General features: G+C 33.6%; 2 protein-coding genes and 1 non-coding gene across 3 annotated transcripts; 2 read left to right on the plus strand and 1 right to left on the minus strand.

Annotated features, from left to right (window-relative positions):
- The first annotated feature begins 202 nt into the window (after window positions 1-202).
- LOC133290542 (germin-like protein 9-3) lies at window positions 203-10,836 on the plus strand. Its single transcript, XM_061488639.1, has 2 exons — window positions 203-337; window positions 10,516-10,836. The coding sequence occupies exons 1-2, from the start codon at window positions 203-205 to the stop codon at window positions 10,834-10,836; spliced, it is 456 nt and encodes a 151-aa protein (XP_061344623.1).
- Window positions 10,837-15,725: 4,889 nt separating this feature from the next.
- LOC133290547 (small nucleolar RNA R71) lies at window positions 15,726-15,832 on the minus strand. The gene has a single exon (XR_009748685.1). It is a non-coding gene; the product is annotated as a small nucleolar RNA R71 (small nucleolar RNA).
- Window positions 15,833-16,676: 844 nt separating this feature from the next.
- LOC133290543 (uncharacterized) lies at window positions 16,677-17,789 on the plus strand. The gene is made up of 3 exons (XM_061488640.1): window positions 16,677-16,957; window positions 17,039-17,344; window positions 17,417-17,789. The coding sequence occupies exons 1-3, from the start codon at window positions 16,677-16,679 to the stop codon at window positions 17,787-17,789; spliced, it is 960 nt and encodes a 319-aa protein (XP_061344624.1).
- The last annotated feature ends 8,129 nt before the right edge of the window (window positions 17,790-25,918 follow it).

Below are 25,918 nucleotides of genomic sequence, written 5' to 3' on the forward strand. Positions count from 1 at the left end.
GATGAGATAGAAGAATAAGTTGATAAATTTTTAACTGCAATAGCTGGTGAGACAACTACACAACTTCCTAAAGTTGTGTGGAAAGAAAGGGTGAAGCAACCCCTATGGATAGAATTGACCTTATTAGCAAGTGCAGTGTCTTCCCTTCCATCTCTTACGACTTGAAAAGCACATATCTGAATTTTTGATTATACTTTGTTTAATGGATAGAATTGACCTTTTACTTGATCAAACACATTATCTGACTGCAGTTGCTCTGCTACAGGGAATAGATGTTAGAAGACACTTCATTGAAGCATTGGCCTGTCAGCTTGGAAGGCAAGTTGAAGTCGTTCCTGTATCTGCCCTTGACACTTATTCTCAAATTGCTAGGATTACTTGGCTTTAATATTAATTGTTAATTTTTGACTTCTCTGTTTCTAGGACATGATTAAATGTATGGAGTTTCATCCATTTTTTAGTGATAAGACATGATTAAATGTATGTCTTGTTAGCAAGCAATATTGTCTATGTCTTGTATGTTGCAATAAATGTTGTTTTCGTTAAATTTCAGCAAATAAAAAAGTAGCCACAATATAGTGTGGCTATTTTTTTTAATTTTTTTTAATTATTTTAGCCACATTTGAACCGTGCCAAATATAACTTTAATTGTAGCTAAATATATGCTACCACACTGAATCAGAATGTGGCTAAGTAAAACAAATAATGTGGTTAAAAGATTGCTACGCCATGATTAGCCACATTTACAAAAAGTGTGGTAGCTTTTGTTTGCCACATTTTTTATGTGATTTAGCCACATTTCTGAATGTGGCTAAAAAGCGTTTTTTTGTAGTGCTTGGATCATGTGTTTTCTTAAAATGTGGCCATATTATAAGAATTAATCCTTAGCCTGAGAGTCATTTTCAAATAACCTGTTTTCCTTTTCTCTTTTAAATTAAAATTTTACAATTGGTTTTGCCAAAGTGGGAGAATGTTAGAATTTTTTATAATAATTGTGGGTTTCAATCAATTGTAGTTTTTCTTGTTTTTAATAAAATCGGGTTAAGTCATGATACATATAGGGGTGCAGTATATAGCCCAGTTAATTAGTGATTTTTTTGATTTGGGCTTGGATATCTGTAAACTGATTAGTGTGGGTAACAGTGTAGGCCTAACTCATAGGCCCATGATGGGAAGGGGACTAGGGTTAATAAGTTGGCTAGGTCCCCTCTGCATTCATAACAAGTTGGAAAACCTTCACTCCACAACTCGCCCCATCGACGGTTGTGATCATGGAGTGATGTGAATTGCAGAGGAAGATCCTGGTCTTTCCATTGCAGGAGCATCAAAGGAAACAAGAAGCCTTCAAGAAATCAAGAATCATGTCTTCAACAAGTAAGCCTAAATCTTTTCGTGTTCTAATGTCATATAATCCTATTTTATAAAATTTCTTACAGCGGAGTGTATGAAGTCGTTAATGGATGTTGAATCCCAATCTCCTCACAGAGTCAATTGAATGATTCAGATGTGTACTTATTGCCATTGTCTGTTTATGAGTTTAAATTCCACACCCATTCACATTCACAATATATACAAGTAAAATCATCAATAAATGGGACATAATAAAGAAGACTACCTTTCGAAGAAGGCATATTTTGTGGGCCTGCGACGTCTATATGAATTAATTATGGCTTCTTTGATGCCCTCCATATTACTTTGGGAAATGTTATCCTATTTGTTTTGGGAAAAACGAATATAATGTAACATGATATAAGAAATTTTATCTACTGACCTATTGGTTTCGCACCAGCCTTTTTAATTTTTAATTTTTTTTACATGTATGGGACCCACAAACATTTTTGTTTGGGCAGGAAATTTATTTTTTATTCCTATTACATGATGTTAGCTTTACCCTTTTGTTTTTGAGATTGACATGTTTTTCAGCTTGGAATGTAATCATTAAGCTCTGGAAAGATCGTTTCCCATCATTTTAGATTGCATCTACTATAGTCTCTTATGATGATAGTGCCTGATCCTTTTGTGCCAAAGCTTTGTGATATATTTTGCGCAGTGAATATGCGCTTCCTAATACAAATTTGGTAAAAAAAAAATTTCCTTGCCAAAAGTCAAACAACAGTTTGAAGAAGGAAATAAAATTCGAAACTATGGGATATTTAAGTGTGATGAGTCCCACATTGGTTGGTAATGGACTAAGTCAAGTGTAATTAGTGGGAGGACCCATGAACCCAATATTTTAAGGTTTGGGTTGAGATGTGGTGTTAGATCCACTTGGTGTGTCTAGTCCTGGTTATTGGCTAGAGGTGGGTTGAGTATCTGGGCCCTGTATACTTAGTTGAGGAGGGGAACTATAGTGGGTAGGGGTGTGCAAAATAACCAAAAAACTGAACCGAACCATGAACTGAATCGAATCGCCCTTAAAATAACCAGATTTTAAAAACCAGTTCATGAACCGAACTGGTTTTTAAAGAACCAGTTCATGAACCAAACCGGTTTTTAGAACCAGTTTAAGAACCAAACCATTTTGAACCGAACCAAACCGTTTCTGAATCGAACCGAACCGTTTTTAAACCGAACCAAATTGATTTTTATAACTTTATTTTTTAAATTTTTAAATTTTTTTCTTTACAAAAGAGGGTCGACTCGAACCGGTTTCGAACCGAACTGAACCGTTTCCAACCGAACCGAACCACTTCTGAATCGAACCAGTTTTAAACCGAACTGAACCATTTAAACCAATTCAATTCAGTTTTTCAAAAACTTCGGTTCTGTTCGACCCATGCACATCCCTAATAGTGGGTTAGTTGTGGGGAAGCATAGCGGGCTCCTCCCTAGACATGCCTGACTGGGATACTTTAGGGAGAAATTGTTGGGTTATTTAAGTGTGATGTGTCCCACATTGGTTGTATTGGGCTAAGTGAAATGGATATACGTGGAGGGACCCATGAACTCAATGCTTTAAGATTTTTGTTGTGATATAGTGTCGGACCCACTTGATATGTTGGTCTAGCCTTAGCCTATTAGTGATGTTCCCCAGTTACGGGATCCTCCGAAACTTGCCTGATAGAAACAAACATATTATTAGTAGTCTTGTCTTCTTCATTTTTTGCTAGTTCAATTAAGAAATGTAGACAATATAACCCCACCTCCAACTAAAACTCAATGGTTATGTTAGAGTAGTATATAAACTATTGATGAGCTTTCATTTAACAACTTAAACTTTTGGTTTGAAATGATTCTTTACATGGTATCAGAGCCTTAGGGGGTGTATTGGATTAGGATTTTAAAATACTTTTTTGAGCTAAAAAATCTTATAAATTTTAAAAGACTATTTAGAATTGGAGAGACTTTAAAGACTTTTTTAAAAGACTTTTTTTACAATCAAGATTTCATAAGATTGGATTTTAAAGGATTTTAATAGAATTTATAAGATTTGAAAGGACAATATGGATTTATAAGATTTTAAAAAACCATATGAGTTTTTAACAAACATTCAAAATTACAAGAGTCAATAAAAAAGAGAAAGGTTATACTTACAACTTATTTTTGTTTACAATATTTTACAATCATATCTTAACCGTTGATTTTCGTCAATCAACGGTTATCATTCATTGCAAATTAAATATTAATTAATGAGTTTGATTTGCAAAAATAATAACCATTGATTGAAGAAAATCAACGGTTAAGATATGGTTATAAAAAGTTGTAAACAAAAATAGGTTGTAAGTATAATCTTCCCCATAAAAAAAATTACAAAGAAATACAATGAAATTAATAAAGAAAAAGTAAAACCTAATATAATTTTTAACAAACATTCAAAATTACTAAACAACAGCTTTTCACATATCTAATGGGTTAAAAATTATCTTCTTCATTTGGTATCAAAGCTATCCATATATGATTATAATTTATAAGTCCCAAATTTTTTAAATTATAAAAATAATTCTAATAGAACCTAAAGTTCATGATAAAATTTCATTTGGAATTTTTTGCAATTGATCTTAAAAATCTTGGGGTTTTTTATTTTATGTGATATTAGTTTTCTAACCATATATCATATGAATATTTTCATTTAATATTCTAAGAAAATTTCGAATATGAAATTTTGGGTTTAATTACATGAGAGTTTAGAAAATTTCTCAAATTTTTTTCAATCGATACATTGAAACCTTAAATTGCTTTGGGGCTTTTGAGAAACAAGCTTTTACTTATCTATTGACACAAAAATTGTTTGAAATCGTTTCCTATAGTGAAGGAATTTCGTTCATGAATGTATTGTTACGAAATATAGGGTTCATATTATGAAAGTTTCAATTTTTCTTTAAATTGATATTATTTCATTGATGTGAAATGAAAATTGGTTTGAGGGTTTTAATTCTCCTGTTATTTTTTTCACTGTTTTATGTTATTTTTAATACAAAAATCACACGTTTTTGTGCCAAGAAAAATCGCGACCCATAGCTTAAAAATTCACTTTTTAAACTTCCAAATTTCTCAAAAATGGCTAAAAAATATGTTATTTTTGAGATAGATTATATTAAAATCTCATTGGTTTGTTGTTTCTGAGTAATTTTGTGATGAAAATCGCTCAAAAATATGTTTTTTTAGTTTTGACGAAGCTCCCATGGCGGAACCCAATTTTGAGCCGTCAACCTGCCAAAGGAAAAAGAAAATACTGCAATAGAAGAATTTCAAGAAATCTAGGGGATAGGGTGAGATTGTGAGAGAGACATCCTATTTATATTTTTCACTAAAAAGTCTCACGAAATCCACATCAATAGAAAATCCATTAAAATCGTCGGATTTTGGAATACCACAAGGTTGTGATTCCATTGTTTAAAATCCTGTTGAATACTAACAGATTTGGACTGATTCTAAAATAATCCTTTAAAATCTTAATCAAATACCACGTGAATTTATTTTAATCCATTAAAATCCTAATCGAATACCAACGGATTTTTTTGTCAAAAAATATCCATTGAAATCTCAATACAATACACCCTTAGTGTCACAAGTTCGATCCTTACCGCTCTCACTTTCTCTTATGAAATTTATTAGCTCATGTTGGTGGACCTGTGCATTATCCACCCTTCATGCCAAGTGGGCTCTCATACGAAGGGTCGTGTTAGAGAAATATATAAATCATTAATGAACCTTTACTTAAAGTGCTTAAACTTTTTGATTGAATTAGTTCGTTACACGTTAATTACATTCAACCCTTTAGTTTTGTTACACATAAAAATTCCCTTGGGGGGGGGGGGGGGGGGGGTTTGTTAAGGAGATATTTTTTTATATCGAAAAAAAAGATTTTCGAGAATATAGTTGGAATTTTTTTTCGAGAATGTTGCGTTAATTATACTTATGCTTTGAGAAAATAAAAATACCATGTATCAGATGATATTTTCATTTGAGATTCTGTAGTTAAAACTGAAATGATGAGAAAAAAAGTTTTTCGAGAATATTTTCAGTTTCCTCATACCAAATATTGGAAAAAATTTGCTCCACCCCATTTTCCTAGGATTTCTAAAAAAATCTCTATACCAATCAACCCCTTATTTTAAAATTTATACTTATATTATTTTTTATTTAGAGTAAAGCCTTTTTTGGATCGCTAATAAAAAATACGGTCCTCACTTTAGTCCCTTATAAAAAAATTAGTCGTCTGATCCCTATGAAATTCAAAGTGGACCCATATTAGTCCTTTTGAGGGACTAATGTAGATCTTGTTTGAATTAGCGAGGGATCACGATTTCAACTAAATGAGTCCACTTTAAATTTCTTAGGGACCTCGAGACTAATTTTTTTTATAAGAGACTTAAGTGAGGATTATATTTTTTTGTTAGGGACCCAACAAAGGCTTTGCTCTGTTATTTATTTAAAGGAGAACCAATCCTGCAGTGCAGCCTACGGGTAAGTCTTAAACTTATAAAGCAATGTTATTAAAATCGGCTCGGTCATTGACATGGTCGATGTACTGGGTCAGTGGGTCACTGGTTCAACCACATGACTCGATAATTATATGTAATTTTATAAATTATATTAAAAAATTATAAACATACTCAAATATCTAAAAAAATGATAAAAATTTCAAATATTTTAACATAAAAAATAATAAATCACATATTATTATCCAATAAAGGATCAAACAAAAATATAATGATCATGATATGAGGCTTTAGGTTCAGAAAATGACATCTCTAGCTATAAATCAAATCAAAATTTTCTGCATAGTGCATAATTGAGATAATATTAGTGTTGTAGGTACATAATTTATGTAAGTTAATAAGTAAAAAATAATTCAAATTTTTCCATTATGATTTTTTTTTTTGAAAAAAAAAAATTTGAATTTTTTTTTGGGACCGAGCCGGGTCACCGGTTAACCAATCGGGTCACCGATTTTCATGAAAACTGATCGGGTCGGATCGATTCTGATGCATGGCCAGTCCGTTGCTTCAACTGAACTGGTTATATGACCAGTTTATCGATTCCCAGATCAACCCGGCCCTATGTTCCGATTTTATTAACACTGTTATAAAGTACTTCACGAGAAAGAAAGAAAGAAAAAAAAAAGGGAGATAAGAAAGACGCTAGAGTTATTCCTTTTTTAGCACCTGACACTATTTTTGTTTAAAATTATATTTAGATTTCCCTCTTTTATAAATAATTTCTTTTTATTTTAGAGAAGAGTATACTTAGAATCTCTTATAACTACATTTAAGATTATTAAATCAAAATCAAAATCAAATTAACGGCTCTTATTTAATGTCATATGGTAATCACTTATTTGATATTGATTCAATAATCATAAAAGTGGTTGTGAGAATTTTTTTTTATATAAATATAACTTCTTCTTTTTTTATATATAATAAAGTAAAATATATAAGTATAATTTTACGTACAAAAGAAATGACCGATGTAATGAACACAACCTTCAAAAGGGAAGTTTATTTATTTATTTATTTAAGAGTAAAGCTTCTTTTGGGTTTCTAACAAAAATACGGTCCCCACTTTAGTCTTTTATAAAAAAAAATTAGTTCCAAGATTCCTAAGAAATTTAAAGTGGCCCCTTTTAGTTGAAATCGTAGTCTCTGACAAATTCAAAAAAAATCCACATTAATTCCTCAAAAAGACTAAAATGGGTCCACTTTGAATTTTATAAGAATCAGACGGCTAATTTTTTTTTAAGGGACTAAAGTAAGGACCTTATTTTTTGTTAGGGACCCAAAAGATGTTTTGCTCCTTATTTAAACTCCACTTTCTTTATCTTATATATTCAAAATATGTTTTACCGCACACTTATTCGGAGAATTCCAAAATATATCATGAAATTAATTATTTAATAATGGATTATATTTGATTATAAAATATTATTAATTAACGTGATAATATAAATGTAATTTTTATTCCACGTTGTAGTTAAATTAATGTACTTTTTAGAATAAAAATAATATTTACTCTTTAAAATATTAAATTTTACTTGTTCGGAATAAAAAAAAGAAGAGTTTGTTAAAATGAGTACTTTTATTATCTCAATATTTAAAAAAAGTGGTATAAGAAAAATATAATTTTCTTGTGTGAAAATATTATTACTTTTAGAATATATAAAAAATAAGTTCAATGATCGGATGACATTATTATGTTTTAATTAAGGGTTTGATATTCGGATTCACGGGTTATGTTTGGGATATGAATTCAAGATGAAATTAATTTGGAGAATTTCCAAATATATTATGAAATTATTTATTTAAAATGGATTATATTTAATAGTAAAATATTATAAAATTAACCTAATAATATAAATCTAATTTTTATTCCATTTGGTATGTTTTAGTTAAATTAATGTATTCTTTAGAATAAAAATAATATTCACTCATTAAAATATTACATTTTACTTGTTCGGAATAAAAAAAAAAACAGTGTGCTAAAATGTGTATTTTTATTATTATATTGATATTTAAAAAAAGTGATACAAGAAAAACATAATTTTTCATATACAAATATTATTGTCTTTAGAATGTATAAAAAATAACTTCAACGATTCGATGAAATCATTATGTTTTAATTAGGGGTTTGATATTTGGGTTAACGGATTATGTTTGGGTCGATACAAATTCAACTTGAACACGAGATAAATAATTATTTATGTCAAGAGCTTCAATTTTAACTCAACTTGTTTATTACACTGGCTGACACAACATAAATAATTTGTTAATTTTGATTTTTAAATAAAAATTATTTAAATAATCCTTAATTAATAAATAAAAATGGAATAGGTAGGAATAAATTTATAATTATGTAATTATTTAATTTAAACTGTTGAATACGAAAATAACACAAACATGAAATCTCTAATACGAACATAACACAATTTTTTCGGGTCACTTATTAGTCGACATGAATACAGTATGAATATGAATATGAATACGAATTGATATGGAAAAAAGTCCATATTATGTTCAGATTGTCTACGCGAATCGTATTTTAAATTGTCGCCCCCTTGCTTACGAAAAAAAAAATTGTCGCCCCCTTAATTTTTAATACAAGAACTTAACATAAACCTATTTTGGAAACTCAGGGGGCGTTTGATTAAGGAGAAATTTTTTGAAAACTAGGGAAATGTAATTACTATGGAAATTGTTGAAAAGTGAGTTTGGTAGGAAAATGTAAAAAAAGTTGTTTGGTTAACCGAAATATTACCAGGAAAATTTATTTAAATTTGCAAAATCTATGTTCGGGAGAAACTTCGCATCTATTTTTTCACTTCCCCAGTTATCTCAAAATACCATATCTCAAGTGGTATTCTGTAATAGTGAATTTCATCCAAAAATCAACACAAAAGTCATTTTCTCATCTATCCTATTTGCCTAGTATTTTTTTCAAAAACCTAAACCAAACATGATATTTTCTAATATCTATTTATACTTTTTCATCAATTCCAAAATAAATCTTCTACCAAATATTACCTTAATGAATGTACGTTATTTCAATAAATAAGACAAGACAGTCAAGAGAGATGATTTTAAGATTTGACGGAAAGGATATCCGAATAGGAACCGAAAGAGAAATGACATATCTATGCCTAAATTTTGTTTGGTATGGACAAGAATGCACTGATAACATATGAAAAGAATTCATTTCTCACTTTTGGTATTAGATCTCGTATTAATAATGGTCCTTGATAACGTAGTCAAAAGCGGATGTCAAAACAAATTTCAAGCTATGTATTTTTTTATGTTAAGAATAAATTATGACAACTTTTTGAGAAGAACTCTTGCTTATGAACAAATATCAATTGAGTTCGATTAGTCTCACAATAATATTTCATGAAAAATCTCAATCGAAGTGAAAAAATATAAAAAATCATAAGACTTTGTTCGGTCCTAGAGAACTATATAATAATATCGTACGGTATACGTTCAGAGATATCCTATAGATATGTATTTTAGTTGATTTATAGTCAATATTCCAATCACTGCGCACAAGCAACAGGCTCACTGCGTATGTGGGTGTATGCACAATGTGAGCAGAAGTAGTAAATGAGTTCAGAATCCGTAAATGAGGGTCTTACGCCTTTTATTTATAGGAGTTACCTCTTGGGCTGTGTAGATTTCACAAAGAGGTGGGACTCACACCTTTATTTTTTTGTCCACTTTTTCTCCCCTATGATTTATCTTGTTCTCTCACTTAAAATGATATAATTTTATCTCCTTCAAAATGACACGCATTTTTCTCTAAAAATTAATCTAATCAAAATAACATTATGGAATTACTAGAGTTTTCACATTACAGTTGCAAAGCCGCCCATGAGCATCAACAATTAGCTAAAGGCTAAATGACAGCTTCAGCTTGATTTACAAGCTAAATGGCTCAATCAAACAAAGTGCAAACAACAACGAGGTTACATTGTAATCTTCATTGTGGTTAACAAACCCCCTCTTACCTTCTAACCAGATAACCCGTCTATCTATCTATCTATCTATATATATGTCATCCCTGAAACCCATAAGCACATCTTCCAAACATTGTCTTAGTTTTCCTTAGCCTCAATCTTTGGACCTCATAAATATTCTAATTAACCATGTCTTCCTATACCTTTAGGGCTCGTTTGGTGGACAAGATAAGATAAGGGTATGATATAATACGGGGCTGATAAGGGTATGATATGATATGGAGCTGATAAGCCTATATCATGTCCTGTATTTGATGAGCACCTGATTAACAATCTGATAAGATTATAAAGAAGGAAAAGGGAGGAAGAAAAAACAAAATACAATGCAATAAATACAAATATATTGGATAACGTGGGGATATATTAGGTAGCGTGAGAATATATTGGGTATCCAATATTAATATCTTATCATGTTGAATCCTAACCCAGCTCTCCCCGTAGAATAAGAAATCATGTATTAGATAGGATAAAATGAGACAATATGATAAGCTAATCATATCCTATTGACCCACCAAACAAGAGATAAAAGTAAGATATGAGCATGAGAATTCCCTGCTCTCATTGGACAGAGTGTGTCTTATGCTGTCCTTGAATTCCCTCCTAGTAGCGTCAACCCACCCCACACACACCCTCGCTATGCAGAGTTACTCTTAGTTGCTCAGCGTGCCCTTCAAGTTGGGTTTGTGAACACAACCAATAAATTTTTCACACAGAATGTTCAAGCTGGTGACTTGTTCATATTCCTAAAGGGTCTTGTGCACTTCCAACATAACGCTGACACTAAGATTCCTGCTCTCGCTATATCAGCCTTTGGCAGTGCCAATGCTGGAACAATATCACTTCCCAACACACTGTTCAAGGCTTTGCTCCCTAGGCCTGATGTTGGGTAGAACTTAAAAGTTCAATATTCGTGCCTGTTCTGTTTCATGTGATTTTCTATTCTGTTACTTTTATTATTTTCGTACCTTTTTTTTTGTCGTCATTTTGGAGCTCAATAAGTGCTTCTGTGTAAGGACCTAAGACGCGCATTGTTTGAAATGTCTGTTGCAATAATTGTAATGATCGAAATTAAACTCATCAAGAACATTGGTGATTTTCCCATCTTTGGTTTGCTGTGGCTTCTTTCTTCCTGAAATTCCATTAAAAAATAGTAAGATTAGAAAATAGTAAAGGAGAATAGGCTAGATATACTGAGGAATAGTACGCTGTCTCTTCTTGTATAAAACTATAGTACTACACCAACTAAAATATGGAGTTCCTTTGTACCCAAAAAAAAATAAAAAAATATGGAGTTCCATTTTAAATTAAAGAAAAGATGTTTCGGACCACAAAGCACGTGCTTGATTGTGACGAAGTTGGAGCAATTAAGTGCTGGAGATTAAAAAGTCTACAAATAGAGGATCTTAAGATGTCTGAAAACCTTTTTTCCTTGCCTTTGTAGAGGTCGCTCTCTTTCATGGTTGCTGAGAAATTGTGTTGTTCTTGAGATCGTGAAGACTATGATTCTTATCGTAAATGTGCAGATGTTCTTGTATAACTAATTGAGAGTTTTCTTGTTTGTATTATACTCTCATCTTTTGTATCGATTCTTGTAGGAAGTGAGGATCAAGAGATCTCCTCTCGAGCTTTTCCAATCTTTTTTTCCCTCTCCATTATGGCTTTATCTTTCCTTTGAATTAACAGATGATTGAACTCATTGGACCTTTGTTATGGTTTGGTTTCTTTTAATTCAGTATTCACTTTTCCTATGTTAATGTAATGTTACTCTAGTCTTAACGTGTTTATGGATTGACCACCTATATATATCAACTTCAAGGGGTATTTTCACTATATTCTCCTCACAACAATTGCTACAAGGGAATATAAACAGGCTAAAAAATCGTAAACCACAACAACTATTCATGAAAAACCACCAAAAGAAAGGCAAGGCCTCTACAGGTACAAAAGTGTTGTCCCATACACCCTCACTAGGGCAATCCTCGTCTGCTTAGTGTGGAGTGAGACCATGCGTATGTCGAGGGACATGTGTCATCAATCAAGTGCAAAATATGAACCATATCTAACATTTTTCCACTTGACGAAATCTTGGTACGTGATAAACCTTTAGTTTATCTTGTTTTATAGACTAAAATTACATGAATTATCAAATTAAAGGAGTGAAAATTAGGGTTTATTGACATAAAAACATGAATTTATGAATTATGGATTAAATTATATATATTTGCTTATTTTGAAAGTATTTGATGATAATTGGAAGCAAATATGAAGATTGGAGAGATAGAAATCAAGAATTAAAGATATGAAGATCTTATTTGAAGAAAAAGAAAGAAAATCAAATTCTTTTTTTTTTTTAAAATATTCCAATCGGTTCATCGCTTCGCAACTAATCCGATTCGGGGCGGGTCCAGGATTAAGGCTTTAAACCCCTCCCAAAGGTGGTACTGGGAGGATTCGAACACATGCTCTCTCCCCACCTGCTCAGCTCCCATGCGCCAACTGAGCTACCACCATTTGGTAGAAAATCAAATTCTTGAAGAGGAGGCTTAAGCCTCCAATCTGGGGCTTAAGCCTCCAAATACTCCAAAAGTTGTAAAAGCCATTGCCTAAGGGCGCTTAAGACCCCAAATTCAGGTTTAAGCGCGCTACAAAGGAGAACTTCTGATTCGAAGTGGGCGCTCAAGCCCCCAGATTCAAGCTTAAGCGCGCCACGTGAAAACTGCATGCGTTATCTTGGAGGCTTAAGCCCCCAAATTCAGGCTTAAGCGCCCTGAATGAACCAACTTAGGCTCATTCAAGGTATCCACCTAGGGCACAGATTCTTTGCACATAAAAACACAATTTGGGGCAAAATTACACGGTTTTTCATATTCTTTGACAATTCTTGGCACTTGGAGGCAGAGGGAAAGCGGAGGAAACACCAGTTCATGTTGTGAGAGACGGAGACGAATCGGAATCAAGCTTGCACTGGAGATATTGAAGATTCACCATTCAACTATGGAGTTTGGGGAAGCTTTTCTATTTTCTTTCTTTCTTTCTTGATTTCACCATGTCCGACTAAGTTTTCATAGTAGTTAGGGTTAGATGGAACTCAATTAAACTGTTATATTTTGAATAATTCTTGATGTTGATTTTCCTTTTTATCATGAATGAAATTGTCTTTTCTTAATGCTTTCTATGAGCTTGAATCTTGTAGATTGATCTTAGGTAAATTTATGACAATAGGAACATTGGTGCATGATCCGGATCTGACAATTTCATCGTAATGCTTATGATTCTAGGGATAGACATAGGATTTTGCGCAATCTTGTGATTCTTGAACTTAATGCTTATCTTCTTGGGAAATGATCGGGGAACTAGGGTTCTTGTAAAATTGTAAAGATTTAGGATGTCAAGGGATTGAGTCCTAATTTAATTAAAAGAATCGACTGAATTGATATTAAGGACAATTAACATAAAGAAGGAACTCAAACATAATAGAGAGATTGAGGAAAATCGAAGCCCTAGCTACGTTTATTTTCGATTAATTAATCAAATCTTTAAATTATTGTTTTTTTATTCTTGCTCTTAAGTAGTTTTAATATTTTAATTTTTAAATCAATTCTTGATCCAAATCCAATTTCAATTGTCCAACTTAAGTTAACGTAGTGAATTAGTGCTTGAATTATAATCCTCATGGGAACGATCTCTAACTTAATCATTATATTACTTGTATGACCGATGCACTTGCCGAAGTCGCAACAAGTTTTTGGCGCCGTTGCTGGGGATTATTACTTCAACATTAATAGTAGCTATAGATTCTTTAGATTGGACCTTATTTTCTGCTATTTAATTTTTTTGTTATTTCAATTCAGTTTTTATTTTTTATTTCTATAATCTATTTTTCTGGTTTATGCGAGGCACCGTTGTAATCGATTCCTTACAATTCGACCCAGAGATAGAGAAAACATAAAAAAGGAAATAGAAAGATCACTAAAGAAAGAAGGCAAAAAGAGAAAGAAGCTTCAAGCTCGATAGAACCGAAAGGAGAAGCTATGGCGGATAACGATCAACTCCCACCTATTCAGAGGACGTTGGGATATTACATGACTCCTGCCCGAGTTTCGCAAACGGCAAGTATTGTTAGGCCAAACGTGGATGCTAACAGTTTTGAGCTTAAGCCAGCACTACTGCAATTGATTCAAAAAGACCAGTTCGCCGGAGGAAGCACAGAAGACCCTTACATTCATCTCGAGAATTTTTTTCTTTTTTGTGACACCTTAAAGATGAATGGAGTCTCTCGTGACGCTATCTTACTCAGGCTCTTCCTATGCTCACTGAAGGAAGAAGCAAGAGGTTGTTGCAATCACTTCCTTAAGGAAGCATCACCAACTGGGATGACTTGGTGTTGCGTAAAATCGGCAAGTGTACCGATCGTACTAAGTAATAAAATGATGAGTAGAGTATCGTCTTCACGAGGATTGAGGCACCAAAGTTATTATAACTATTCCTCTCTTGTTGGATTAATAAAATGGTTTTAAAAACAATTATGGTTTGTGAAATATGAGAACAATTCAAGAAAATGTAAACAATTCAAAGGTTCTTTAGAAACTCAAGAACACAAGATTAAAGGTTGAGAAAATATTTGAGAAAATACTGCGGTAAAGAGACACCAACACCTTTATGATCCCCACCTTGTAACTTGAATTAACATTTACATTCAATTATGCAATTGATCAAACGATTCATTATCTTTTATTTAATTGGTTAAGCCTTAATTCCTTAATGATCTTAACCTTATCAACCCTATTAGAATTCTAATCCCTTAGAAATCCCCTTTTAAGTTGAGCCTTCGAATCAATGAATCTTTCACGTTTGCGGTTCATGTAGCCTATCTCTAGTGCATACATGAACAATTATCTTACCTCTTGTCAGGAGTTAGAATTCTAATATTCCTATTGAGAACCCTAACCCTCGCAATCCTAAAAGAGTGATCAGTTCTAGAAGAATTATAAGATAAAGAACAAGGTAAAATAAACTCAATTAACATAGATGAATATAAATTTAACCAAACTACAAGGGGTTCACATCAAGGGTTGTGACCCTTACCACAATAATAAAACTAGCCAGACATGTTTATGTCTGACAACATAATCATAAAAGAAAATAAAATTAAGAACCTAAAGAAGAGAAAGAAGATGAAGATCTTCCGTCTTGATCGCTCGAATCTTCGAAACTCCAAGAAGCTCCCAAGAATTCTCCCTCTCTTTGTTGTTTATCTCTTCCTTGTTGTCAAAAAGTTCTCTCTTCCTCTTTTTTTGATCCTTTTATTAGGTTTTGGGAAAACCTCCTTTCAATTGCTCTCAAATTGGGCCTCTTTTTTGAGTAATTTGCATCAGATTAAAGTTAAAAAGTATCGCCCATGCACTTTGCGCCAAGTCTGGCACACTTTGCATGAGAAAACAGAACTGAAGTTGTCAAACGGCGCACCGTGCGCCAGGTCCCGTGCACCGTGCGCCAGGATACAGGGACGATTTGCATAAAATGGCGCACCGTGCGCTAGCTGGAAAATTGAACTTCTCTCTTTTGCTTCCTTTTGTGGCTTTTCCTGCTATTAAAACACATAATCTGAGTGAGAGAATGATTGAGAAGGAATAATCAATATTTCTTGCATTTATGACTTATTTTCACACATTTATGATTAATTCCTTGCTTCTTTTAAGTTAGAAAGCATCATATGCTAGACACACATCACTTGGCAACCAAATTTTTACCTCGATTTTTTTCATCTTCAAAGATGGCAAAGCTCAAGGCGGATATCACTTCTTTTGAACAAAAAGAAAGTGAATTTTTATATGAAGCATGGGAAAAGTTCAAAGGACTACTCAGGAAGTGTCCACAACATGGTTTTGAAGCCTGGGAAAAAGGGAGAATTTTCTTCCAAGGGATGACGCCTAATACAAGAATCTTGGTGAATGCTGCATCAGGAGGATCTTTGAAAACGAAAACTCCCGAGGAAACATTAGAATTGTTTGAATCTCTAGCTTCTCAGGAGTTCGATAATGCTCCAGTATCACAGAGGAGAGCGGGGATCATGAAGCTTGATAGTTATGATGCATTGTTGGCACAAAATGAGCAAATATTACAAATGAACAAGAAGCAGCAGCAACAGTTAGATGCCCTCACAAAGCAGTTCACAAACTTTCAAGTCTCTTCTGTCAAGACTCCTCCAGTTAGTTGTGGACTTTGTGCAACTACTCATGGTACAGAAGAATGTGATTTAATGAGAGCACCTGAAACTGCTGAAGTCAACGGACTCTGGTATGATCAAAAGAACCAGAGTAATCCTGGGAAGAACCAGTATAGGAATGACTACAATCAAGGGTGGAAGAATCAGAATCAGCATCCAAGATTTAATTACAAGTCCAATCATCAACTTAACCTTCCCTTTCTAGAGTAACCACATCCCCCACAACAAAGTAACACTTCTGAGTGGGAGAAAGCTTTTGCACAACTATCCAAGACCACTTCTGATTACATACAACGTGCAAATACTTTCAGAGATGACACATATGCTTTCATGCAAGAAACTAGATCAGCACTCCGGAATCAAGAAGCTTCCATAAGAAATCTGGAAACTTAGATTGGCCAGTTGTCAAGGTAATTTGCTGAGAAAGCCAAGGGCACCTTCCCGGGAGACATTGTCATTAATCCTAGAGAGCATTGCAATGCAATTATCACAAGAAGTGGGACAATGATACAACTTATAGAGAAGCAACCTGAAGAGAATGAGAGAGATGTGGAGGCATCGGTTGAAGAAAAGAATAAAGAAAAGGCAAATGATACTATTGAAGTTGACAAGAGAAATCCTGAAAAAGTTGAAAGGAAACTATTTAAGTGGGAGAAGAAGAAATCTTTAGAAAGGCAAGACAAGCCTTTGGATCTCTCCCCATATGCTCGAATCCCTTATCCTCAGAGATTAAAGAAAGAGATTCTGAAGCAGCAGTATTCAAAGTTTCTAGACATATTCAGGAGGTTGCAGATCAACATTCCTTTTGCCGAAGCTTTAGAGAACATGCCCAACTATGCAAGGTTCATGAAGGATCTATTATCAAGGAAGCATAAGTTGCAGGAATGTGAGACGATGAATCCGACGGAGGAATGTAATGCTATCATCCAAAAGAAGTTACCCACCAAAGTTAAGGATCCAAGGAGCTTCAGCATTCCATGCACTATAGGAAAAGTGGAAGTGGACAACGTTTTATGTGATCTTGGAGCTAGCATCAATGTCATGCCATTCTCCATGATGAAGAAGCTAGGGATTACTGAAGTCAAGCCCACAAGAACAATAGTGCAACTGGTTGACTGCTCTACAAAACAAGCTTATGGAATCATTGAGGATATACTAGTAAAGGTTGACAAGTTCATCATTCCTGTTGATTTTGTCATCCTTGATATTGAGGAAGATACCACAATTCTAATGATCTTTTGAAGAGTCTTCTTGGCAACCTCAGGAGCACTGATTGATGTACTTAAAGGTGAGCTGATCTTAAGGGTAGACGAAGAGCAAGCAATTTTCAAGTTCTTTGACAAAGAAGTCCCCTCACCTATAGCTCAACCGGAAGATCAAGTTTACTATATCAGTGAAAAGAAAGGAGGAGGAGAGAACAAAGAGAATTCTCCTCAAGAAAGTAAGCCAAAGGTTAAAATAGAGAAGCCTAAGAGCAAGGGAAAGCACATAAAAGCCAAGTTTAGAGTTCCTGAGGATACTTTATCTCATCTATATGAACAGGAACATTATGGAGGGACACAACTTTTTAATGAGAGGGCTTGGTCATCCCTAAACCAATGCTTTGAGCCACCATGATCGCAAGTCAGGTACGTCAGGCTCGTGACGTAAAACAAGTGCTTATGGGAGGCAACCCAACAATTTATAGTTTTCATTATGTTACTTCTAGTTATTTTATTTGTTTTTATTGTTAGTCAAATAAAAATACAAAAGTTTAAGCATTGAGACTAATAATCAATTTGTCTTGAGATGAATTTGGCAGGTAAGTCTAAGAATGTTGGCATAAGAAGACTTTAGAAAATAGAGAAGAGTTGTGAAGAATTTTTTTTGTTTAGGCGGCTTAAGCCCCCTAAAATCCTGTAAGAAACATTTATTCTCTGCCCCAGAGTGCTTAAGCTCTCAAAAAGAGGCTTAAGCGCGTTTCAAAATAAATAGTCTCCATTTGCAGTGCGCATTTAAACGCCCAGAACGGGGATTAAGCGCAGTAATGTTAAAAAAAGAGCATCACTCTCTTCCTGAGCGTGCTTAAGCCGCGCAATAGAGCTTAAGCGCTCTCCGTCAAACTACATTTTTTAATTTCCTTGTTCTTTTTCTTTTTATATTTCCATCAGTGCTTTAATTTTTGTTCTTTACGTTTATTTTCTTTTATTTTTATTTTTATTTCATGATGATACGTGATGTATATTAAGAATGTTCCCGACAATTTTGGGATATTATGATATTCTGACCAGTAGTGTTATGATCTGTGATATGTTTCAGAGTACGATTATTTTTCTGATTTCTCGCTAAGGATTATTTTTAGATTTAAATTATTTGCTGAAGACAACAATATTTAAATTTGGGAATGGGTACCACGCGATCCATCAGACCACAAACTTCACTTGGTAGGAAGAAAATCATGATTATACAAAGAATATCCAACTATACAGGGAGCTTTCTCAATTTGCCTTTTCGTATTATTTATATTAATGTTTAATTTTATTTTATATTATTTTCTCTTAAAAAAAATTATTAGAATTTTAGTTTAGTTTTAAATCCCCATCCATCCTCAATCACTAAATTTTGGTGATTTTTTTTTTAAATTTCCATTGTGCTTGATATATATGCATAAATGAATAATTATAGGAGATTGTTTATTTCTGAGATTAGGAGTATGATGATGTAAACCCTATTTTCATACATAAATGAGCGTCAGTCAAACATGCTTAATAATTCACTAGAATAAGAGAAAAATAACTGAAGTGATTAGATAAAGAGTGGAAGATGAGTCTTACACCCTTAGCTGTGAGCTTTTGAGCCTAAACAGAGAATTTTTTTTGGTGCACTTTACTGTTTGAATCACTCTAGAACTTGTTTTGTTTTTGCTTGAAATGATCTGTGGTATGCATTTGTTGAAATGATAGAGGCAGTTCTTTCTGAAAAGCTAGAAAGCCAAATAGCCACCCTTGATATTTATCCTTCGATGAAGCCCCTTGAGCCTAGGCCTGTTTGTTCATTGACAGCTTATTGTAAATAGCCACTCCATACACATCCTCACCCGAACTAATTGAAATTCAAATTTAAATGAGGAACTGAGCATAATTGAAACAAAAATAGAAAAAGCAAACTCTAGTGTATGGAAGAAAAGTGAAAAGAGGAAAAAGCCAAAAAAAAATGGTGGAATAATGAAATGAAAAGAAAAAGGTTGAAATGTGTATCTATACAGAAAAAGAAAAAGAAAAAGGAAAGGAAAGAAAAGACTCATGTTATATGAGTAAGTGAAAAAAAGAAAAGAGGAGGAAGCAAATAAGAATATATGTTTGCTATGTGTTGAAAAGTTATATTAGTTCCTCTTTGAAATTGAATTTTGATCAGTAACTCACTTACCCAGATAATTCCTTCCTTCTACCTAAGCCACATTACAACCTTAACAAAGACTTGTATAATTTGATAATGCCATGTGAATCGCTAGAAACATGTGAAGTGTATGGCTAACCCAATAACGAAAGTTTTGTTGAAAAAGTCAATTTATAAGACAGTGAATGTAACTGAAGCGCTTGCATGCGTGTTCTTCTAATCTTTAATCTAGATAGATTTGCTATATAGCTTTATATGCCTGAGTTTGACTCTTGTGGTACCTAAAGGTCAAAATTAAACTTGATTGACTTTGTATACCAATTAGACTGTGGAGAGTGAGAATATAAACAAGCCTATGGTAGTGTTAATTCAGTGAAGCAAGAGTGAAACACATACTCTCAGACACTTGAGTGTGAGTGAATAAAAGAAAATCCCAGTGAGAGGGTGTTGTGGATTTAAATTATACTACTCTTTATCTTGAGAACTCGTGTTATGATTTTATGACTAGTGAGTTGTGAACGTTTGCATGAGATTGATGTGACATTGATTTTTATAAAGTCTGAATACTCTGATATCTTACGGTTAATCAGTCTCTTGCTGATAATTCATTAAGCATGATCAGCCATCTCCATTTCCCATAGTTTTATTCTAGTTAATTGCCGAGGACAACAATCTTCAAATCTGGGAATTGTTTGATAAACCTTTAGTTTATCTTGTTTTATAAACTAAAATTACATGAATTATCAAGTTAAATGAGTGAAAACTAGGGTTTATTGACATAAAAACATGAATTTATGAATTAAATAATATATATTTGCTTATTTTGAAGGTATTTGATGATAATTGGAAGCAAATATGAAGATTGGAGAGATGAAGATCAAGAATTGAAGATATGAAGATCTTATTTGAAGAAAAAGAAAGAAAATCAAATTCTTGAAGAGGAGGCTTAAGCCTCCAATCTAGGGCTTAAGCCCCCAAATACTCTAAAAATTGCAAAAAGCCACTGTCTGAGGGTGCTTAAGCCCTCAAATTCAGGCTTAAGCGTGCCACGTGAAAACTGCATGTGTAATCTTGGAGGCTTATTAAGCCCCCAAATTCAGGCTTAAGCGCCCCGAATGAACCAACTTAGGCCCATTCTAGGTATCCACCTAGGGCACGATTTCTTTGCCCATAAAAATACAATTTGGGGCAAAATTACATAGTTTTCATATTCTTTGACAATTCTTGGAACTTGGAGGCAGAGGGAAAGTGGAGGAAACACCAGTTCATGTTCGTGAGAGGCGGAGACGGATGGGGATATTGAAGATATTGAAGATTCGCCATTCAACTATGGAGTTTGGGGAAGCTTTTCTATTTTCTTTCTTTCTTGATTTCACCATGTCCGGCTAAGTTTTCATAGTAGTCAGGGTTAGATGGAACTCAATTAATCTGTTATGTTTTGAATAATTCTCGATGTTAATTTTTCTTTTTATCATGAATGAAATTGTATTTTCTCAATACTTTCTATGAGCTTGAATCTTGTAGATTGATCTTAGATAAATGTATGACAATAGGAATGTTGGTGCATGATCTGTATCTGACATTTTCATCGTAATCCTTATGATTCTAGGGATAGACATAGGGTTTTGCGCAATCTTGTGATTCTTGAACTTAATGCTTATCTTCTTGGAGAATAACCGGAGAACTAGGGTTCTTGCAAGATTGTAAAGATCTAGGATGTTAAGGGATGGAGTCCTAATTAAATTAAAAGAATCTACTGAATTGATATTAAGGACGATTAACTTAAAGAAGGAACTCAAACATAATAGAGAGATTGAGGGAAATATCGAAGCCCCAGCTACATTTATTTTCTATTAATTAATCAAATCTTTAAATTCTTTTATTTTATTCTTGCTCTTAAGTAGTTTTAATATTTTAATTTTTAAATCAATTCTTGATCCAAATCCAGTTTCGATTGTCCAATTTAAGTTAACGTGGTGAATTAGTGCTTGAATTATAATCCTCGTGGGAACGATCTCTTACTTAATCATTATATTACTTATACGACCGGTGCAATTGCCGTGAGCGCAATAGTACGCTTCTTCAAACCCAAGACAATTCTACATCATTAGTAGATCTTCTAGTATCAATGTCACGTCCCTAGTCAATATCAACCTAGCAGTCTAGCTATAATGGTGGTTGTCCCTTTAATCTATCATGACTTCGTATCAGAACTCAACATCCACAAAACATTCTAGCTCTAATAGTGATTATATAAATTTTTCCTGTTTGCTATGTCTTAATTAAATTAATGTATTTTTAAAATAAAAACAATTTGTACACATTAAAATATTTGCATTTTACTCGTTCGGAATAAAAAAATAAAACGTATGTTAAAATGTGTATTTTAATTATATTATTATTTAGAAAAAGTGATACACAAATAATGTTGGGTCACATACCTTGTCTAGTTTTGATGATAACAAACAAGTGAACCGAAATTATCTAACATTATGTTTAGTTTTTGAAAGGTTGTTGCATAACCTAATTTGTGATGAATTATGAAGAAGTGAATGCCATATAATTGCCATGAAATCGTAAAGATCAAAGTTGCAAGATAAAATCTTTGATTTCATGTACTGGTTGCATGAGGTGAATCCTGATTATGTCTTGGGATATATTATCTTCAAATTTTGAAAACTAAGGAAGCAAGATAAAAAAAAGTTTTATTTTTAATCTAAATAAATTTAAAATATTTGAAAAAAAATGTTAATTTGAGATTAAATTCCTTTTTGAAATATTTGATTCTGTTTTATTAAATTTTGAAAAGTTAATTTTTGAAAAATTAATTTGAAAATTTTGATTCTATTTTTAAAAAGAATTTTTGAATTAGAACAAATTTATCCAAAAATTTAGAAAATTTTCCTTAGTATTTGATTTTGAGAAAAATTTATAAAAATCATACTTTGAGTCTTTTTTCAATGTGTAGGTGATCCATTCAAGAGAAAGTGCACATCGCACGTACTATGAATATTTCTTCTCAAGACACATTCACAAAATAATAAGGCATGAATAGGTTCATTGAGCCCACCACTTAGGTAAGGTAACTCTTAATTTATTTTTTATTTTCTTTTAGCTATTACTAGAGTGGGCAATAAGGGAGAAATTATCCAATGATAATTGAGATTTTATTCTTTTGACTTAGAGTTAAGGTAATAGAGTGCTTAGCTATTCTAGGAGTTGGCAATAAGAGAGCATTTATCTAATGATATTTGGGGTTTCAATCTTTTGGCTTAGAGTTAAGCGGCAAGAGTGTTTAGCAATGGTTAGCTAGAGGGCTTGACAATTGGGGTGCAATTTACGAGGATAAATTGGGGTAACTAAATATAGAGGTAGTTTTTGTTGCATTCTTACATAAGGGTATAATAGGTTTTATTCTTATATTTTGAATTGAGCATAGCTCGAAATAGTGGATTTGTTTCTAATTGGATAGATGTATGTAGGTTGTGGTCATGAATTTTTTCCTACTTTTGATGTTTTTCCCACTTAATTACTTGTGTTATCTCATTGCTATTTTCTTTATTGGTCAAAATTATTATTAAAAAATTAGCATTGTTTTGAATAAATTAAATTTAGATAACTCAATTCACCTCCCCTCTTGAGTTCATTCAAAACCAACAAATAATATAAATTTTTTTATGTGCAAATATTATTACTTTTAGAACATATAAAAAAATAACTTGAATGACAGCATAATATTATTATGTTTTAATTATGGATTAGTAATAGGTTGGCGGGTCATGTTTGGATCAATACGAATTCAATAGGAACGAGAAGTGAATAGTTATTTTATTTGTGCCAATATCGTTTATTGCAAGGACCGACATGACACAAACAACTCATTTATTTTACTCTTCACATAAAAATTAGTTAAATGACCTCCAATTAATAAATAAAAATATAATAATCTAATTTAGACGATTTGATTATAAATATTTCTAACACGGACATGGCATAATTCTTTATCAAATTGAAAATAAAAAATTATATGTACTACTCGTGGACGATGAAAATTAAAGAGCATCAAATTGAAAGCACAGAAAGGTCCCTTAGATTAGGCTTTTTGACCTTAGTAGTCTCATCTTCAAAAGATTTCATCAGAATAATTTTCTGGTCAACCGTATTATCTAAATAATGCATAACGACGCGATATTATGGAAATCGCTTTAGTCGTGACACTTTATTAACCGTGTTCTTTGGATTTGTTCCTATCACTTTAACGTGATACCCTGTCAGCCACATCCTACGTGGGAGGGTTAATTTAAAAGGATGCGGTACTTTATGTACCGCGTTCCAGGTGTGTCCAATTCTTGAAGCTTTAGCATATAGTCAATGTAAGCACTCATTTTTTACCGGGGGATTTAAAATAAAAAAAGAGAGAATATTTTTAATATTTTTAGGCTTATTCTGTTTTAAAAAATAAATAAATAAAGGAAAAATATAATAATAAAAAATCAAAGATGCTGTTATGCTAAGAAGACATCTATTGAGATATATAGTTCCACATTGATTGTGTAGGCAACTAATGTGGTCTTTATAAAGCCTTGGGCACTCTCACTCTTCGAGCTAGCTTTTGGGGTGGTGTATCCCAATGTTCTTTACATGATATCAGAGCTTGAGTGACTATAAGGTCATAAGTTCGATTCTTACTACCCCACTTTCAAGTGGAATTAAAATAAAAAGCACAAAAAGGTAAACCAAAAATTGGGCCTGTGCAGTTCCACGCTTATAGCCTAAAGGGCTCTTGCGTGAGGAGGCGTGTTGAGATATATAATCTCACATTGATTGTGTTGACAACTAATGTGACCTTTATAAGGCCTTGGACACTCTCATCCTTCGAGTTAGCTTTTGAGGTAGTGTATCACAAGGTTATTTACAATATCTGTTTGAGACAACTACTAAGACACAGCCTCCGTAACTACACATTCTTCTTCTTCAATGATCCCACAAGGCAACTGTATTGGAGAGGACATATTTCCCTAGAAAAGTTGGATGGGTCTCGCCACCAAAGGAATGGGTACCAACAAGTTATGTTGGGGAAAAATCGGTTCCCTCATATCGGCTCAGGGGCCTTTGTGCGGAAGTCAATCAACAAGATCCTGATCTCGGATCTCGGCAATACCTCGGCCTGAACTTTACCAGGTCGGGTAGTGCAGCGGAAAAATCAAAACGAAAACAGGAGAGAGAGAAGAAGAACACAACCAGATTTAACGTGAGAAAACCTTCTCCAATGAAGAAGTAAAAACCCACGGGACCTAGTCCAGATCAGAAATCCACTATGAAAATAATGGTTACAAATAATCAAATACACCAATGTAGTGGTTAACTCAACCTCTCCAACAATGGTGATAATCAAACTACCCTAGAGATGTTTCACTCAAACTCTCTCTAGAGATCTCTCAAATGCAAAGCATAAAGCTTTACTCAAACAATCAAATAATTCTCTCAAATTTGTTCTCTCAAATCTGACCTCTCAAATCTAACCTAGCCTCCACCCACAACAATGAGTATATATAGAAGAGGTGGAAATTAGGGTTAGGGTTTTTAGGGAACCCCTCAAATGGGCTTGGGCTTAGCATTGAAGGAGGAAGCCCAACAAATCTCCCCCTCCGACTTCAATGCGTCGGCTTTAGCATCAACCCGGCTCCTTCACAGTAGTCTTCAAATTTTCTTGCTGGAACCGGCTTTGTCATCATGTTGGACCAATTTTGGTCAGTGTGCACCTTGACGAGTTCGAGCTCACCACCTTCCACCACATCCCGGATCCAGTGATACCTCACATCAATATGCTTAGTGCGGGAGTGATAGGTTGAATTCTTCGCAAGATGGATTGCGCTTTGATTGTCACAACCCAGCTCGTACTTGTCTTGATCATGGCCGAGTTCCATGAGGAACTTCTTCATCCATAGCATCTCTTTGCTTGCCTCAGTAGCGGCAATGTACTCAGCCTCAGTTGTCGATAGTGCAACACTTTTCTGAAGTCTTGATTGCCAAGAGACAGCTCCTCCGGCAAATCTCATCATGTATCCTGTAGTCGACTTCCTCGAGTCGAAATCTCCCCCTAAATCAGAATCCGAGTAGCCTTGCAACTCGGCTTTGCCTTCTCCAAATCGGAGACATAAGTCTGTCGTACCTCGGAGGTACTTGAAGATCCACTTCACTGCTTCCCAGTGCTCTTTGCCGGGGTTTGACAAATACCGGCTTACCATTCCAACAGCATATGCCAAGTCGGGTCTAGTGCAAACCATTGCATACATCAAGCTTCCGACGGCGGATTGGTAAGGGACCTTCATCATTTCATCTTTGTCTTCATCAGATTTCGGACATTGCTT

This window comes from Gastrolobium bilobum, unplaced genomic scaffold, assembly GCF_033153095.1.
Source record: "Gastrolobium bilobum isolate Gb01-03AN ecotype WA unplaced genomic scaffold, APGP_CSIRO_Gbil_v1 utg5183, whole genome shotgun sequence".
Taxonomy (NCBI): domain Eukaryota; kingdom Viridiplantae; phylum Streptophyta; class Magnoliopsida; order Fabales; family Fabaceae; genus Gastrolobium; species Gastrolobium bilobum.